Raw genomic sequence first — 16,068 nt, forward strand, 5'->3', positions numbered from 1 at the left:
CATCAGATGAAGTGCAGTGCACAAGAACAATAACTCTATTTGGACTAATTACAGTTATTGCTTTTGTTACTTTTTTGTCCAGTGCATAACTTGAAAACTAGTAGTTGGAATTCAATACAACTTAATACAATGGTCAAGCGCAATGAGAGGAAGTGCAGTGTACAATAGCCTTTACTCAATCTTCAGTATTTATAGAGTTATTGCCCTTTGTTCCTTTTCCTTGTTTTTCTGGACTTCTTACAGAGTAATCCAATAAAACTTCATCAATGGCCAACCACATTGAAAGGAAATGCAACATACAAGAACCACAACTATCTTTAATTGCCCACAACCATAACTCTATATTTCAATTCTTTTACAAGGTATTCTGTTACTAGTAACATCCTCATTTCCGAAGCAGTCTTGCGGGGGGTATTAATCACATTTAGTGATAGTTCTAGTTAAAATTTGTTTTTATTTGTGAATCATTATTATACAATACAATACAATACAAATCACTTTATTTTCAATTGTCACAGATTACATAATACACATTTAACATGTATCAAGCAATAACATGTGAACGAAGAGTAGCATAAATAATTAGTATGGGTAACAACATTATCAAAAAAATTCTAATTTATTATGTTTTGGGTTTTAGTGTTTCTGTATTCGATGGGGAAAGCGGACAATATTTGAAGTATTTGAAAGCGGTGAAATATTTCATTTCAAAGTACAAGACATTAGGCTTACTATTGTCTAAAATTTTGAAACTACATGTAGTAAATACCTGTTGTATTGCTGTATTACATACATGACGGAGGTTTAAATAAACAAAACGCATCTGTTATATACCAATCATTTATAAAGATAGCAAAATAATTCATTGTATAAAATGTTAACAAAATCAATTACCTAATGTAACTGCATTACGTTAAATACATCTTATACATAACAATTTGAAAATTATCGCCCACTTTATACCAAAATTTATAACAAAAAAAATGTCAATTTATTATGCAATGACGGATCGTCTAAATGTAGACGCCACATTTAACTCAATACAGAATTGGAGCAGTACCTCTAGACGCTTGCAGAAATCATGATCACAAAATAGACAAATATCGTTTTTTTATCATACATAAATCGCACTTGCGGATGATCACGTGACCAAAATTGTACAATGGGCTCATAAAATGGCGGCTTTAACGCTCGGTAAAAGCAGTGAAATTGAGGTAAGCATACAGTTAACGATAAACTTATATGTAAAACTAGGCGCAAGGAACCCCTGTATAAAAACCACGTACTGTTCTGTTATTGGTTACTTTGTGGCTCTCTCTGTTTAGGCCTGAAAGACGAAAAGGTTGTTTTGGGTGATGAGTACAATGGCCGAACAGGTACTAAAATGCGTTGTTTTCAGTAAAAGAAACGCATTTTGAGCAAAATGAGCAATGACATCTTGTGCACAATTGCAAGTTTGCCCGTCATGAACAATTTACATCCTTTGTAAAGTTGCATAACGAAGTTGTGCATCTTTTTAAAAAACGAGTACAATGGTCGAACCAAATTTAATGAGTACAATGGCCGAACGATTTTATTGCCTGTCCTATTTTGCCAATTTTTTTCATTGAATTATGCTTGTTTCTACTTTTACTTCCTGTTTTTGTCATCATACAAATTTAACATTTGAAAGTGAAAAGTAGAAAAAAGTTTAAATTAAATGAATTCAGTTTCCTTTGTAAACATTCTCATCTTAATAGTATTCTGCTTTGATAACACACGTGTACATCGGCTTAAAAGTATTTACAATACGAAAATAAAATACAAACATGTACAATATATAGAATCTATTTCACCAGCAAAATATATGTTTCATTTACATACATGAAATGTCATACCATTTTGACAATTTATTTTAGAAATAAAGTCGGTTGTTGGTGTTTTTTTTTTTTGGTATTTCAGACGCAGAAAAAGGTGTTCCTTTAAATGAAAAGCATGTTTACGTATATCTATGAAATAAATACATGTATTGTTTATTTTAGATTTAAATATTGTGCTTATATTATCGTTAAACACATTTCATCACACCATATTAAGAAATTCAGTATCTTTACAGGAATCGGAAATTCTGATGTGTTTATTTGCCGGCATTATGAAAACGTATAGAAGGCGATCAGCTTCATGTCGTCACGAGCAGGTACACAAGGGGAAGGTACCCCATACATGCTGTGGGACATGTTTCCTAAGTTTCGGCAAATTGCAAAGACATAGGTTTGTAAATTGCATATAATACATGAAGTACATAGCTGTCTGATATTTCTACATACGGCATGAGTGTCTAAGATGGAAAGAACACAAAGAAATGGTTACATGTAAATAAAGAAAAGCTATAAAGAAAAAGAAATTAGATAACCCTGGGGCAATATATTGCCCCATTATTTGCAATAAGGAGCAATATACAATGTACCCTTTGTGCTAAAATGAACGCATTATATATGTTCCGAAATAGATACAATTAAATTACAAAATTTCTTATTAGGACAAATATTATGAAACCCGGTTATAATAGCTCCAACACCGTTAAACACAACATGGAAGCTATATTTACAACAATAAACTGATTTCTAAATTCTAAGTTGTTTCAGAGCAAACAACCATGGCGGAGCAAAACTGCATCAGTGCAAAGAATGTGGCAGTTCGTTTGCGACAAAATCTGAGCTTGAGCAACACAAGTTATTCAATGCTAACCCACTCTAACTTGCAGCATCTGCCCAAGGCTTTTCGAACTAGGGCAATGCTGATTGATCACCTTTCTTCCCATTCCGGCAAAAAAAAACACAAATGTACTTGTGGAAGAGCCTACATATATAGTCAGGGTTTGAGTAATCACTGATCAAAGTGTATAATATCAAAGCAAACTCAGTGAAACTTTGTTTGTTCTAGTCATTGTCACAAAAGTGCCTCTTATTAAGTCATCAGACTTTGTTTTGGTCATATCATGATATTTTTGTCACGTGCAGAAATGTCAATCAAGTTTATTGAGTGAATAACTTGTGTTGCTTAAGTTCAGATTTTGTCGCGAACTGACTGCCTGAAACGTTTTAGTCCGCCATGGTTGTTTGCTCTGAAACAACTGAAACACATTTGAATTTAGAAATACTATCAGTTTATTGATGTAAATATAGCTTCCATGTTATGTTTAACGGTGTTGGAGCTATTATAACCGGGTTTCATAATATTTGATCTCATAAGAAATTTTGTACTTCAACTGAATCCTTTTAGGAACGTATGTAATGCGTTCATTTCTCAACACAAAGGGTAGAGTGTATGCCGCTGCAAATAATAGGGCAATATATTGCTCAAGGATTATCTTATTTCATTTTCTTAATACTTTTTCTTTATGTAACCATTTCTTTGTGTTCTTTCCATCTTTGTCACACAAGCCGCATGTAGAAATATCAGACAGCTATGTACTTCATGTATGATATGTAATTTACAGACCCAGGTTTTTGCAATTTGCCGAAACTTAGAAACAATGTCCCACAGCATTTATGGGGTGCCTTCCCCTTGTGTACCTGCTCGTGATGACATGAAGCTGATCATCTTCTATACGATTTCATAATGCCGGCAAATAAACACATAAGAAATTTCAAATTCCTGTAAAGATATTGAAGTACTTAATATGACGTATTTAACGATAATATAAGCACAATATTAAAATCTAAAATAAACATTACATGTATATATTCCATAGATATATGTAAACATGCTTTTCATTTAAGGAACAACTTTTTTCTGCGTCTAAGATACGAAAAAACAACAAAAACGGAAACAAAAAAACCCAGACTTTATTTCCTTTTATGTATGTAATTGAAACATTCATTTTGCTGGTGAAATAAATTCTATATTAATATGTACATGTTTGTATTTTATTTTTTTATTGCATATACTTCTTTTAAGCTGATGTACACGTGTGTTATCAAAACAGAATACTGTTAAGAGGAGAATTTAAAGCAAGCAAATTGAATTCATTTAATTTAATACTTCTTCCTACTTTTCACTTTCAAATATGATATTTGTATGATTTCAAAGACAGGAAGCGAGAAACAAGCATAATTCAATGAAAAAAAAAATATGGCAAAATAGGACAGGCAATAAAATCGTTCGGCCATTGTACTCATTAAATTTGGTTCGACCGTTGTACTCGTTTTTTAAAAAGATGCACAACTTCGTTATGCATCTTTACAAAGGATGTAAATTGTTCATGACGGGCAAACCTGCAATTGTGCACAAGATGTCATTGCTCATTTTGCTCAAAATATGTTTCTTTTAATGAAAACAACGCATTTTAGTACCTGTTCGGCCATTGTACTCATCACCCAAAACAACTTTTTTCGGCTTTCAGGCCTAAACAGAGAGAGCAACAAAGTGACCAATAACAAAACAGTACGTGGTTTTTATTATTTGTTTGGGTCGTCAGACCAAACAAATAATGGTAGCGAAATTTCAGAGTATAATGTTCGTAATTGCAAATGCCGAAAGTAGTCCACTTTTTGAAGCGGTTACTTCCCTTTTGTATGTACACTAAAGCCGAAAAATTCAGGGGAGATCACTGTGTAAAGATGGTCAAAGACAGGCGCATCAATTTTCAAGCAAAGTAATTCCCGAATGGTCGAAGGTTTCTAATATTGTTTTATTGTATTTTCTGATCGAAAATAACTAAATACAAAGCGGACATTCAATCTCTGAACAGAAGTTTACAACAAACCTAACAACAAGTAGTTCTCAAAACAGCTTAAAACTAGCGATTTAAAAGAAAGAAATATTTTATTTTGTTACAAGTATCCAACAAATTACAACGCATTTAAAGTTAAACAATAGCGTTGGCTTATAGAATTGTCAATAAATGCACAATCACAAATTACGCGGATGAATATGATTTTATCAATGAAAATACTATTTATAACCGAATACTACACAAACCGAGTAGTGGAATATATAGATTCTACATGTCGGACTGTTTGGGCGAGAGGATTTTCGCTAAAATATTTACTTCAATTTTAAACAACAGGTTTACCCTGAACAAAATACCTCGAAATTAATAAGGATTACAAACCCGAAATGCAATGGAAGTTCTCAATTTATAATGACTTGATATTATTCAGACTTGTTGTGTATAACTTTTCCGTGGTACAGTGGTAACGCGCTCGCTTAGTGAGTGAGAGGTCTCGAGTTCGAATCCCAGTCGAGGAAATTTTTTTTTTGATAAATTCTTTTTTAAGTGTTTTTGTTGAGGAAGTAGCCATGATATGCAAGGATAAAGTGTGACTGTCGTAAAAAATGAACATAAATGATTTTTTGATGCAACTCTAGTTATGCAGAATTCCGTATGTATCAAACTCTGGTGCCTTGCAAAATGAATTATAATACATAAAAATAAACCTTTACAGGAAAATGCATACAGATATACAGTACGATTTAGCTTGCAAAGATCAGAAAATACCACAGAACTTGCAGCACTTTGATTTTTTATAAATATAAATGCTTATCGTAAGCTCCAGGATTATTTACATCTGTGATAAACAACAGTTAAAGTCGTTACAAGCCCTAATTTAGAATAATATGGTTTTCTTCAGCCCGTTCACATATAAATTCACCGTGGCTGAAGGGTTTTCGGGCTCGCTTAGGAAGCGAGAGGTCTGGAGTTCAAATCCCAGTAAAGGTAACTCATTTTTTTTTCTAATTGTTAAAGTCAAATAAACATTGGATTGAATATCAGTGTTGCAATTAGTCTTATAGCCAATTTACTACAATTAAAACGCTGGAAAGCATTGGTGGCACTATACATATAATCTCACAACCTGCACCTTTCTTACATTCTGAGACCCAAACAAATTCAGCAACTTCTGTGCTTTGATTTGTTTGGGTCGTCAGACCAAACAAATAATGGTAGCGAAATTTCAGACTCTCATGCTGTTAATTGCAAGTGCCGAAAGAAGTTCGCTTTTTTGAAGCGGTTACTTCCCTTTATATGTAAACTAACGCCGAAAAATTCAGGGGAGATCACTGCGTAAAGATGGTCAAATGACAGGCGCATTAATTTTCAAGCAAAATAATTCCTGAATGGTCGAAGATTTCTAATATTGTTTTATTCTTTATAGATATACATGCTTATAGTAAGCTACATTATTATTTACATCTGTGTTAAACAACAGTTAGCGTCGTTACAAACCCTAATATAGAATAATATACAAATGTAGTTTTCTTCAGACTGTTAACAAATAAATTCACCGTGGCCGAGGGGTTGGCGCGCTCGCTTACGATGCGAGAGGTCTGGAGTTCAAACCCCTGTTAAGGGATTTTTTTTTTTCAAATTGTTTAAGTCAAATAAACATTGGATTGAATATCAGTGTTTAAATTAGTCTTATAGCCAATTTACTACAATTAAAACGCTGAAAAGCCTTGGTGGCACTTTACAAAAACAAATTGGTTTATAATCTCACAACCTTCACCTTTCTGACATTCTGAGACCCAAACAAATTCAGCGCCTTCTGTGCTTTGATTATACAGGGGTTCCGTGCGGCCTAGTTTTACATATAAATATAACGTTAACTGTATGCTTACCTCAATTTCACTGCTTTTACTGAGCGTTTAAGCCGCCATTTTATGAGCCCATTGTACGATTTTGGTCACGTGATCATCCGCAGTGAATCGGTGTGAAAAGATGAATTAGACCTATTAAAGTTCATAAAGCAAGATTTTGGCATTTTACGATTCAAGCGCCTTGCCCGGTATATACCGGAATACGGTATTTAGTGTGGTGCTCCAATCCTTTTTTTAGTCCTTTTTAATGAGATAATTCGTGTGCCACTGCACTTCTGGCCACTGCAAAAGAAAAAGAAAATAGCTCTCGCTGACTGGCGTTTAAAAAGGTTATTGCAATAGACATGTCCATGAAGATATCTATCAGCGACCATTGTCTATTTCCTTACTAGAGGCGCTGACTCTGATGTTGTGCTGGCAAAAGATATTTCTGATGTTTGCGATTTAATTGAAGACTGTGCGGTGAAACAGCCACCAGGACGGGGTTTAAATCTAGTAATTCGCCTATTTTCTGATATGTTCGTATACCTAACTGGAAGTTCAGCATGAGATTCTCGTGTTTCACCCTGTCCATGTTTTTTTCCGCCAATTAAGACATCTTCGGTTAAATCTAACACATCGTCATGATCATAAGATTCCACTCTCATCCACTTTGTTTTAGCCCATGCCTTTCTGCTTTGATCTCGTCTTGTATACCTTTCGTCTTCTTGATAAAACGCAACTTTTGGCCATTCACTAGATGGCATGCTGGCTTTTAATCTTTCTGTGTCATCTGCTCTGTTTGTTTCTATTTCTTTTTTTGCACCTATTTCTTTGGCCGTTTCCAAATAACTTTCACTTTTTAAACCTAACACTGTCATTTCAATATCTTCTTCATTTCCGGAATCGTTATCTGGATCTTTAATATCAGGGTCAGTTTCTGAATTTTTGTTGTTCTTTTGCACAATATAAAAAGCTCTCTGTGGAGGCTTATTGTGCTTAATTTGCATCCGGTGTTTTAAACCCGTTGCAAGGAATAGAAACAAGGCGGCGGCGGCGAGAACGCATGGTCCTAGGGGACGGTATAACTCTTTTCGTTTATAAAACTCCGTGTTTTCTCCGAAAGCCTTGATGGAACTGCACAATGTAATAGCAATGCCCGCTATCCACAATATCACGTCTAGCACATACAACCAACGTATAGGCCGTGCACCACGTTTCTTAGCAAGAAGTTTCCTTTTCCTCTTTCTTTCTAACCTGCGTCTGACGTGTTCCACTTCTTTATGATCTTCATTTTCAAAGAACCAAATGCTGAACTGTTTAATGCGTTCTTTCATAAGAGACATTTTTGTTCTCTTCTTACTTTTATTCAACCTCAAGTTGATACAGCCACATTCCTCAATATTGTCTTGTTTAGCAACGATGCTATTTCTGGAAGAAGAAAAAAATAACCACCATCCTTAAGTTAAACCGTTTGGTAATCTTTGTTTGTAAAAAAAAATAAGTTACGATAAGAGCAGGAACAAGTACAAAACATAATAGCAAATTTGTATATATTATAACTCCTCACCTCTTGTCATAGTAGCTTGTACCTCCATGGCCTCCACCGAGTCCACTTACAAAAGCCATGTTTGAAATTTACAAACTCTTTAGAAGCTGGCTTTCTGTTTTAAATACCTGACAGAGCATGTACTACTGACTGATGTTCCTCTAGATTTAGGCAATGATTGGTTGTAAATGTGTTCTTTACATCGCGTGTATTTATAACATTATCATAAAAAGATTGTATTCAACACAGCTTAATATAATAACAAAACAATTAGATTGTAATTAAACCCTTGTTCATTAATTGATCAACAATAAATTAGTCGCCACTCAAGACTTATTCTTCACGAGTTTATCAGCGTGATTTAAATTCAGGGGTATTAGATGACATTTTTTTTTGCCTGTTTTCAAAATAAAAACTAACCCTACATTTTTCATTAATTGACTACGAAATTGATTTTAATAAATCATCTATATGATCTGGAAGGTATTGCACCGGAGCCGATATTTGATATACATGTAGTCTTTGCGACGAACCTCTTCGTTCTGGTGCTTAATGATATTAAAGGCCCATTATGCCTCAGAAAAGATTTTATGTTTATTTCTCAAAAGCTTTGTAATTTTGTTGTACTTTTACAATATCAAAATGTTACTCATTGGCCAATTATTGTCCAACAATATTGACTTGGCACTTCATTAATTTCCGTAAAGGTCAGGCGATAAACAGTGGTATCTAACAAATATATCGATATCATTGTTAACTTCACACGTCAATGAGTTGTGGTGTATTGGTATAGATGCCTGACTACTGATCTGAAGTTACCTGGTTCGATACCTTATCAACACCGCTTTATGAGGACATGCATTTTTTTTATTTCATGCAATAATTAATTTGAAATCGTTTTACTACATCTTGTTTTTAGGATACCTTTACAGTAGTGGTTTTTATGCATTTTTTTTATTCATTACATTATCTTCAATAAGACAATTTAAAAAAAGGACGGCACGTTCATAATACAAATTAAAATACTACACAGATAGAATACACAACCAAAAATCAAAACGTTTTGCACGAGTTAAGAGAGAAATGGCAATTTTAAAATAAGAAAAGAAAAAATATAAAAGTGGCTGAACCAGGATTCGAACCTTCGAGTCAGTGCACGTCTATATTCTTGAAGTGAAAGCCCTTAACGACTGCGCTAAGAGGGTTTTGTAATTTAGAACATTTAACAACTGGCTATATACATTCATATCGATTTACAAATAGATAGTTTAACTTAACGTTTACGGAATTTACCGAATATGGGGTCAAATTCAAGAGTGCCAGGTCAATGTTGTTGGACAATACCTGTGCCATCTTTTCATCTGTTGTTCGTTAGCAATAAGTAAAGTTATAGTGAATAAGTGTTTTGTCTTCCATACAAAATACTACTTTGTTTACATTTCGTTACTTTTATAACACATTATTTCACATTTATCGCTACTTTCTTTAGGTAATAATCATCTAACATTCTCTAAAACCATTATTTAAACATTATAAAATATATGTTAGCCCTTTCTGAAGAATTAAAAATGTATTTGTTTCTGAGGTATAATTTTGCCTTTAAAGCGTTTTTATTTATCTTGATTTTTCAGCGGATGAAAATGGTATTTGCCAAGAAAAAGCCGATGGAAAATCTTGAAAGGAGAGATGTATCGAGAGCAATGAAAACAAAAATTAAAGATAGAAAGCTGCTGAGTAGGTTTGTTTGGACCTGTTTATGGGACATTATCAATCTTAAGAACATAAATATTGAAACCAATTGACTTCATACGAGAAAAACATTTACATCAAGTGCGGGGCAACTGTTTATAATTGCCTTACAGCACATTAACACGATTAAGAACAAGTTATTTTGAATATTAAAACTAAGTAAACGAAAGAGAAAGAAAAATGCGAGCTGTCTATTTAATTATTTATCCCTTTTCATTGAACCAACATACTCGCATAACGCATGACGTTACTTACGGTCGAATTCAGTCGTCATGTCTATATTTGTCATATCTAAAAAATTGTACCTCTAATTTTGATACACGGTAATATATGATTATTTATCTGTATCAGAATATCATAAGCACAGTTTTACGAGAAAGCATGCGTTGTTAACTGAATTTGAATCACCGGAAACGCTGTGCATGACCGTTTGCACTAATGCGTTCTATAATGCTACTTTACATGGCTCACTAATTGCAGACGACACTGTTTTTGAGTCACTATTACGAGGCGATTGTGTTGAATCACTATGGGCATATGAAAATTGTATAATATCCTCAACTTCAGAAGTCGACTTTGAGGTTAAAGACGTAGATTTTTCGTTGCAATATGTTATTTCAATATTAGGCATACCATGAAAGGAAGAGTGACCTGTACATTCAGTATTGTTCAGACTTTCTAAATTCATATCCATAACTTTAGCCCAATGGTCTGATGAATATACTCTCGGTATAGTTCCTGGCATGTTTGTACTTGACGCCGAAGCAATACTAGAACAAAGAAATCCATCTTCATAATCTTGTTGCTTATTTGTGTTCCACAATAGCCTTTGTCTGTCTAATGCAGGACAAGAAGGATCATAAGAGCTTGCATAGGAGCATTTGGAAGTTTGTCGTCTGAATTTGTTTGGATCCTCCTCTAAGAAATCTGGATGAACGACCGGTTTAATCTCTTCAATACCTGCTTTTTTCAGTTTTTCCCGACTAACGTTGTCTAGACCAACTGTAACCAGCAACAATATAACTCCGACTATTATCAGTGTCACGCCACTTATTTTAAACTGATGTTTAAAGGTCCAAAAAATAGTTCCGTCACCTAAGGTACGTATCGTTGCACCAAAAACGAACAATATTCCTAAAAGTACTCCAAAAAGGGAAAGGTAATATAGTCTCTTTATAGTTCGTAGTTTTGCACCAATGTGTTTCCGAAAAAGTTTTCGTCTCTCTCTGATATTTTTGTATTCTTGATTTCTTTGCCATTCACCGGGTTTTTCGTTAAGTTCGCGTTCTTCAATTTTCTTCATTATCACAGATTTTCCAGATCTGAACAAAATAAAACAGAGACTTATTCAAAGATTAACTTATTACAGTGATTAATACATAAGTTGGTTTAAAGTTGTTGGCTAGAAAGTCCGTCCAGCTTCCCTATAAATCAAAAGAACACCGCTTACAATTTTTTAATGTTTTACACGATGTTTTTATTTTGTGCTTACACAACAAACTCTGTGTGTGTGTGTGTGTGTGTGTGTGTGTGTGTGTGTGTGCGTGTGCGTGTGTTTATATGTAAATATGATTAAAAAAATGCCGGAACAAGAAAAAATATACTGAAAAAAAAACTGACAACTGGATTTTCTCATTTTAATTTATTCTATAATCATTAGAGCAAACATATATGTACATGTATACTTACCGTCCACCTGAACTTCTGTTGCTATTTTGGCGGGATATTTGTCTCCCTATTTTTGCCGCCACAGCACCGGATTGACTTGGCAGCAGACTCTTATTTCCGCCATTTTCACCATGTTCCTTGAAACTGAGCCACATCGGCAACGGCGAATCTTCTGTCCTGTAAACAGATAAGTATATCGAAAATAAACGCGTCTCTTCTTGATTCCTCATAACTGAAACACTTTACATGTTTGATCAGGGAATTAGCCAATAGTTTGTAGTCCAGAATATTTCTATATAACAGAAGCATATGTTCAAATTGTACGATTTATGTGCTGGTTTTAATTAACTTAGAAAATTTTACAAAACATAATAATTGTTGTGCCTATTAGTCACTGATTCTCATAAGAATTGTGAAATTGACAGATCGAAATTCGAAAAAAAAATCGATCTTCGAAAAATCGAAAAGTGACATTATGCCCATCTATAGGTATATAATGAATGAACAGGAGAGAGTCAAAATAAATTTAAACAGTCAATCTCTTGAAATATAAAGTCAATTTAGCTCAACTTGACAATGAAAATATGAGCATAATGTCACTTTAACAGGACCTAATTTCGAAAAGTAGACTTAACTTTTTACCCCATTAGCATATTGTGAAAAATGGCCGTTGTCATTGACAAGCCTCCTGTTACAAGTTCAAACTGCTATGGAACTATGAAAAATACTTCAATACTCAATAAACTTGGCACAAATGTTGACTAGACCATAGCCTCAATCGTAAATTCCCTGTTACCATGGCAACGGGGAGACGTCTCAAAATTGCCAAAAATCACTATTTTGCATTGTTTTTTTTCCCATCAAAACTGATTTCAAATTGCTGCAACTTCTCAAAGAATTGAGATAGAGTAAAAGGCTTTTCAGCGTCGGTTACTAGTTACCCTAAGATCGACCGGAGGCCATTTTTAGCCTGTCACATGTCCAAAATTTTCTTGGCGATGAGTGGGACCACCGCCCCCTTCAAACCCCCAAACAGAAGGAAGGCAACCCCCTGATGTACCATTTTGATGGGGGTGGCGCCGAAAAAGTGGTCACTTTTATATTTTGAACATCAACCAGATACTTCGCGTATACTACTCTTTGAAAGAAGCAACCCTATTTGTAAAAAAAATATCCTGTTGTAATGTACGCGACTACCATTTATTAATTAAAACATTCAGAATTTCATAAGAAATATTAAACAAATTCACTTCAGGGAACTTAATTTTTACCATTTATTCATTGCATTTATCAGATACCAAAAAAATTACTACGAAAGCGCTTGAAATATTTTTTCTTGAGCTTGCAAAGTAATCGCCTACAAAAGTACCTTTATTTAAAATGCGGAATTTCTGACTATTACTGATATCAATTCCATTTCCCTTTTTAAATTTGTTCTTATATTTTATAATATAGTGACGAAAACAAACTTTGCATTCAAAATAACTGACTAAAATTTTGTGGTTGTGTCTTTTTGACAGAACATCAATTGTCTCGGACGTTTCGGAATCCTGTAAAAATAGTCGAAGTGGGGAAAATTATCGTTATTCTTATTATTATAATTTTATAATCCATTTTTGTGTCGCCTTGAAAAGGTGACATATAGGGGTTACTTTTGTCGGCGGTGTCGGCGGCGTCTGTGTCGGCGGCGTCGTTGTCGTTGTCGGCGTCGGCGTCCCCTAAAGCTTGTCCGGAGCATAACTCAGTCACTATAAGTCTGATTGACTTCAAACTTGGTATGCATGCTTCTTTCAATAACCTGAAGTGCAGTGCACAAGGACCGGTACTCTGCAGTTTCTTATTTTTTGAGTTTATTGCCCTTTGTTAATTTCATACTTTGATTTTGTCCGGGCCATTTCTCTTCAACTAAAAAAGCTATGGACTTGAAAACTTCATAGGATGATAGATCTCATTAAGAAGAAGTGCAGTGCACAAGAACCGGTACTCTGCACTTCCTAATTTTTGAGTTATTGCCCTTTGTTAATTTTCATACTTTTATTTTGTCCGGGCCATTTCTCCTAATGTATAAAAGCCATGGACTTGAAACTTCATAGGATGATAGGTCTCATTAAGAAGAAGTGCAGTGCACAAGAACAGGTACTCTGCATTTCTTATTTTTTGAGTTATTGCCCTTTGTTTATTTTCATACTTTAATTTTGTCCGGGCCATTTCTCCTTAAGTATAAAAGCTATGGACTTGAAACTTCATAGGATGATAGATCTCATTAAGAAGAAGTGCAGTGCACAAGAATCAGTACTTTGCATTTCTTAATTTTTGAGTTATGGCCCTTTGTTAATTTTCATACTTAATTTTTGTCCAGGCCATTTCTCCGAATGTATAAAAGTTATGGACTTGAAACTTCATAGGATGATAGATCTCATTAAGGAAAAGTGCAGTGCATAAGAACTGATACTCTGCATTTCTTATTTTTTGAGTTATTGCCCTTTGTTGATTTTCTTACTTTATTTTTGTCCTGGTCATTTCTCCTCAAGTATGAAAGCTATGGACTTGAAACATCATAGAATGATAGATCTTATTGATAAGAAGTGCAGTGCACAGAAACTGCTGCTCTGCACTTATTATTTTTTTAGTTATTGCCCTTTGTTATTTTTCATATTTCATTTTTGTCCTGGCCATTTCTCCTAAACTACATTGTTCACAAGGCGACACATCCGACTCGCGGAGTTCTAGTTATGTTTAAGCTTGATAATATTTATTGTGTTCATTTATATAATGCTTGGGTAAATAATATGGCACTGACAAGGTATATCACCAGTATAACTATGTATCTGGCATACAAAAGAAGTTATATACCTGTACGTTATATTAATATCAATGTCATAATACATATTTACTGTATATCTGTATGTATTTTCCTGTATAAGTTTATTTTATGTACTTTAATTAATCTTGCAGGGCACCAGAGTTTGATACATGTGGAATTTTGCATGACTATACATGTAGTTGCATCAAAAATCATTTTTGTTCATATTTAGCTCACCTGTCACAAAGTGACAGGGTGAGCTTTTGTGATCGCTTTTCGTCCGGCGTCCGTCCGTCCGTCCGTCCGTAAACTTTTACTTTAAATGACATCTCCTCATAAACCACTAAGCCAATTTCATCCAAACTTCACAGGAATGTTCCTTTGGTGGTCACCTTTAAAAATTGTTCAAAGAATTTAATTACATGCAGAACTCTGGTTGCCATGGCAAACGAAAGAAAAAACTTTAAATATCTTCTCTTAAAAAACCCCAAGAGCTAAAGCTTAGATATTTGGCATGAAACATCTTCTAATGAGTGTCTACCAAGTTTGTTCAAATACAAGCTCTGGGGTCAAAATTGGCCCGCCCCAGGGGGTCTTTGATTTTCCCTATATGCATATAGTAAAAACTTAAAAAATCTTCTTTTAAAGAACCCAAAGAGCTACAGCTAAGATATTTAGCATGAAACATCTTCTAGTGAGTGTCTACCAAGTTTGTTCAAATAAAAGCCCAGGGGTCAAAATTGGCCCCGCCCCAGGGGGTATTTTATTTTCCCTATATGCATATAGTAAAAACTTAAAAAAATTTCTTTGAAAAAACCCAAATAGCTAGAGTTTAGATATTAAGCATGAAACATCTTCTAGTGAGTGTCTACCAAGTTTGTTCAAATAAAAGCCCTTGGGTCAAAATTGGCCCCGCCCCAGGGGGTCTTTGATTTTCCCTATATGCATATAGTAAAAACTTAAAAATCTTCTTTGAAAAAAACCCAAATAACTAGAGTTTAGATATTAAGCATGAAACATCTTCTAATGAGTGTCTACAAAGTTTGTTCAAATAAAAGCCCTGGAGTCAAAATTGGCCACGCCCCAGGGGTTCATTGATTTTCCCTGTATGCATATAGTAAAAACTTAAAAAAATCTTCTTTTAAAGAACTCAAAGAGCTAGAGCTAAGATATTTAGCATGAAACATGTTCTAATTGGTGTCTACCAAGTTTGTTCAAATGAAAGCCCTTGGGTCAAAATTGGCTCCGCCCCGGGGGTCATTGATTTTCCTTATATGTATATAGCAAAAACTTAAAAAATCTTCTTTGAAAAAACCCAAATAGCTGGAGTTTAGATATTAAGCATGAAACATCTTCTAGTGAGTGTCTACAAAGTTTGTTCAAATAAAAGCCCTGGAGTCAAAATTGGCCCAGCCCCGGGTGTTATTAATTTTCCTTATATTTGTAAAGGAAAAACTTAAAAGTCTTCTTTGAAAAAAACCAAATAGCTAGAGTTTAGATATTAAGCATGAAACATCTTCTAGTAATTGTCTACAAAGTTTGTTCAAATAAAAGCCCTGGGGTCAAAATTGGCCCCGCCCCAGGGGTGTCATTGGTTTTAACTATATGTGTATAGTAAAAACTTAAAAAATCTTCTTTTAAAAAAACCCAATGAGCTAGAGCTTAGATGTTTAGCATGAAACATCTTCTTATGGGTGTCTACCAAGTTTGTTCAAATAAAAGCCCTTGGGTTAAAATT

General features: G+C 34.3%; 2 protein-coding genes and 1 long non-coding RNA gene across 5 annotated transcripts in view; 1 reads left to right on the forward strand and 2 right to left on the reverse strand.

Moving 5' to 3' along the window:
- Window positions 1-3,987: 3,987 nt before the first annotated feature.
- On the reverse strand, window positions 3,988-9,694 carry LOC132738511 (uncharacterized). The gene is made up of 2 exons (XM_060726015.1): window positions 8,132-9,694; window positions 3,988-7,992 (listed from the first exon to the last, which is right to left on the reverse strand). The coding sequence occupies exons 1-2, from the start codon at window positions 8,188-8,190 to the stop codon at window positions 6,960-6,962; spliced, it is 1,092 nt and encodes a 363-aa protein (XP_060581998.1). The 5' UTR covers window positions 8,191-9,694; the 3' UTR covers window positions 3,988-6,959.
- Window positions 9,695-9,830: 136 nt separating this feature from the next.
- LOC132738509 (uncharacterized) overlaps window positions 9,831-16,068 on the reverse strand; it is a 65,295-nt gene continuing 59,057 nt past the window's right edge. For all 3 annotated transcript variants that reach the window (XM_060726012.1, XM_060726014.1, XM_060726013.1), the window contains exons 2-3: window positions 11,549-11,704; window positions 9,831-11,181 (exon numbers count right to left, since the gene is read on the reverse strand). In XM_060726012.1, the coding sequence (XP_060581995.1) occupies window positions 10,305-11,181; window positions 11,549-11,704 (1,033 nt within the window). In that variant the 3' untranslated portion in view covers window positions 9,831-10,304. The remainder of the gene's footprint in view (window positions 11,182-11,548; window positions 11,705-16,068) is intronic.
- On the forward strand, window positions 13,137-14,263 carry LOC132738507 (uncharacterized). The gene is made up of 2 exons (XR_009626884.1): window positions 13,137-13,349; window positions 13,664-14,263. It is a non-coding gene; the product is annotated as an uncharacterized LOC132738507 (long non-coding RNA).

Source organism: Ruditapes philippinarum, unplaced genomic scaffold (genome assembly GCF_026571515.1).
Source record: "Ruditapes philippinarum isolate M1 unplaced genomic scaffold, ASM2657151v2 ctg1332_1_1_1_1, whole genome shotgun sequence".
In the NCBI taxonomy this organism is placed as follows: domain Eukaryota; kingdom Metazoa; phylum Mollusca; class Bivalvia; order Venerida; family Veneridae; genus Ruditapes; species Ruditapes philippinarum.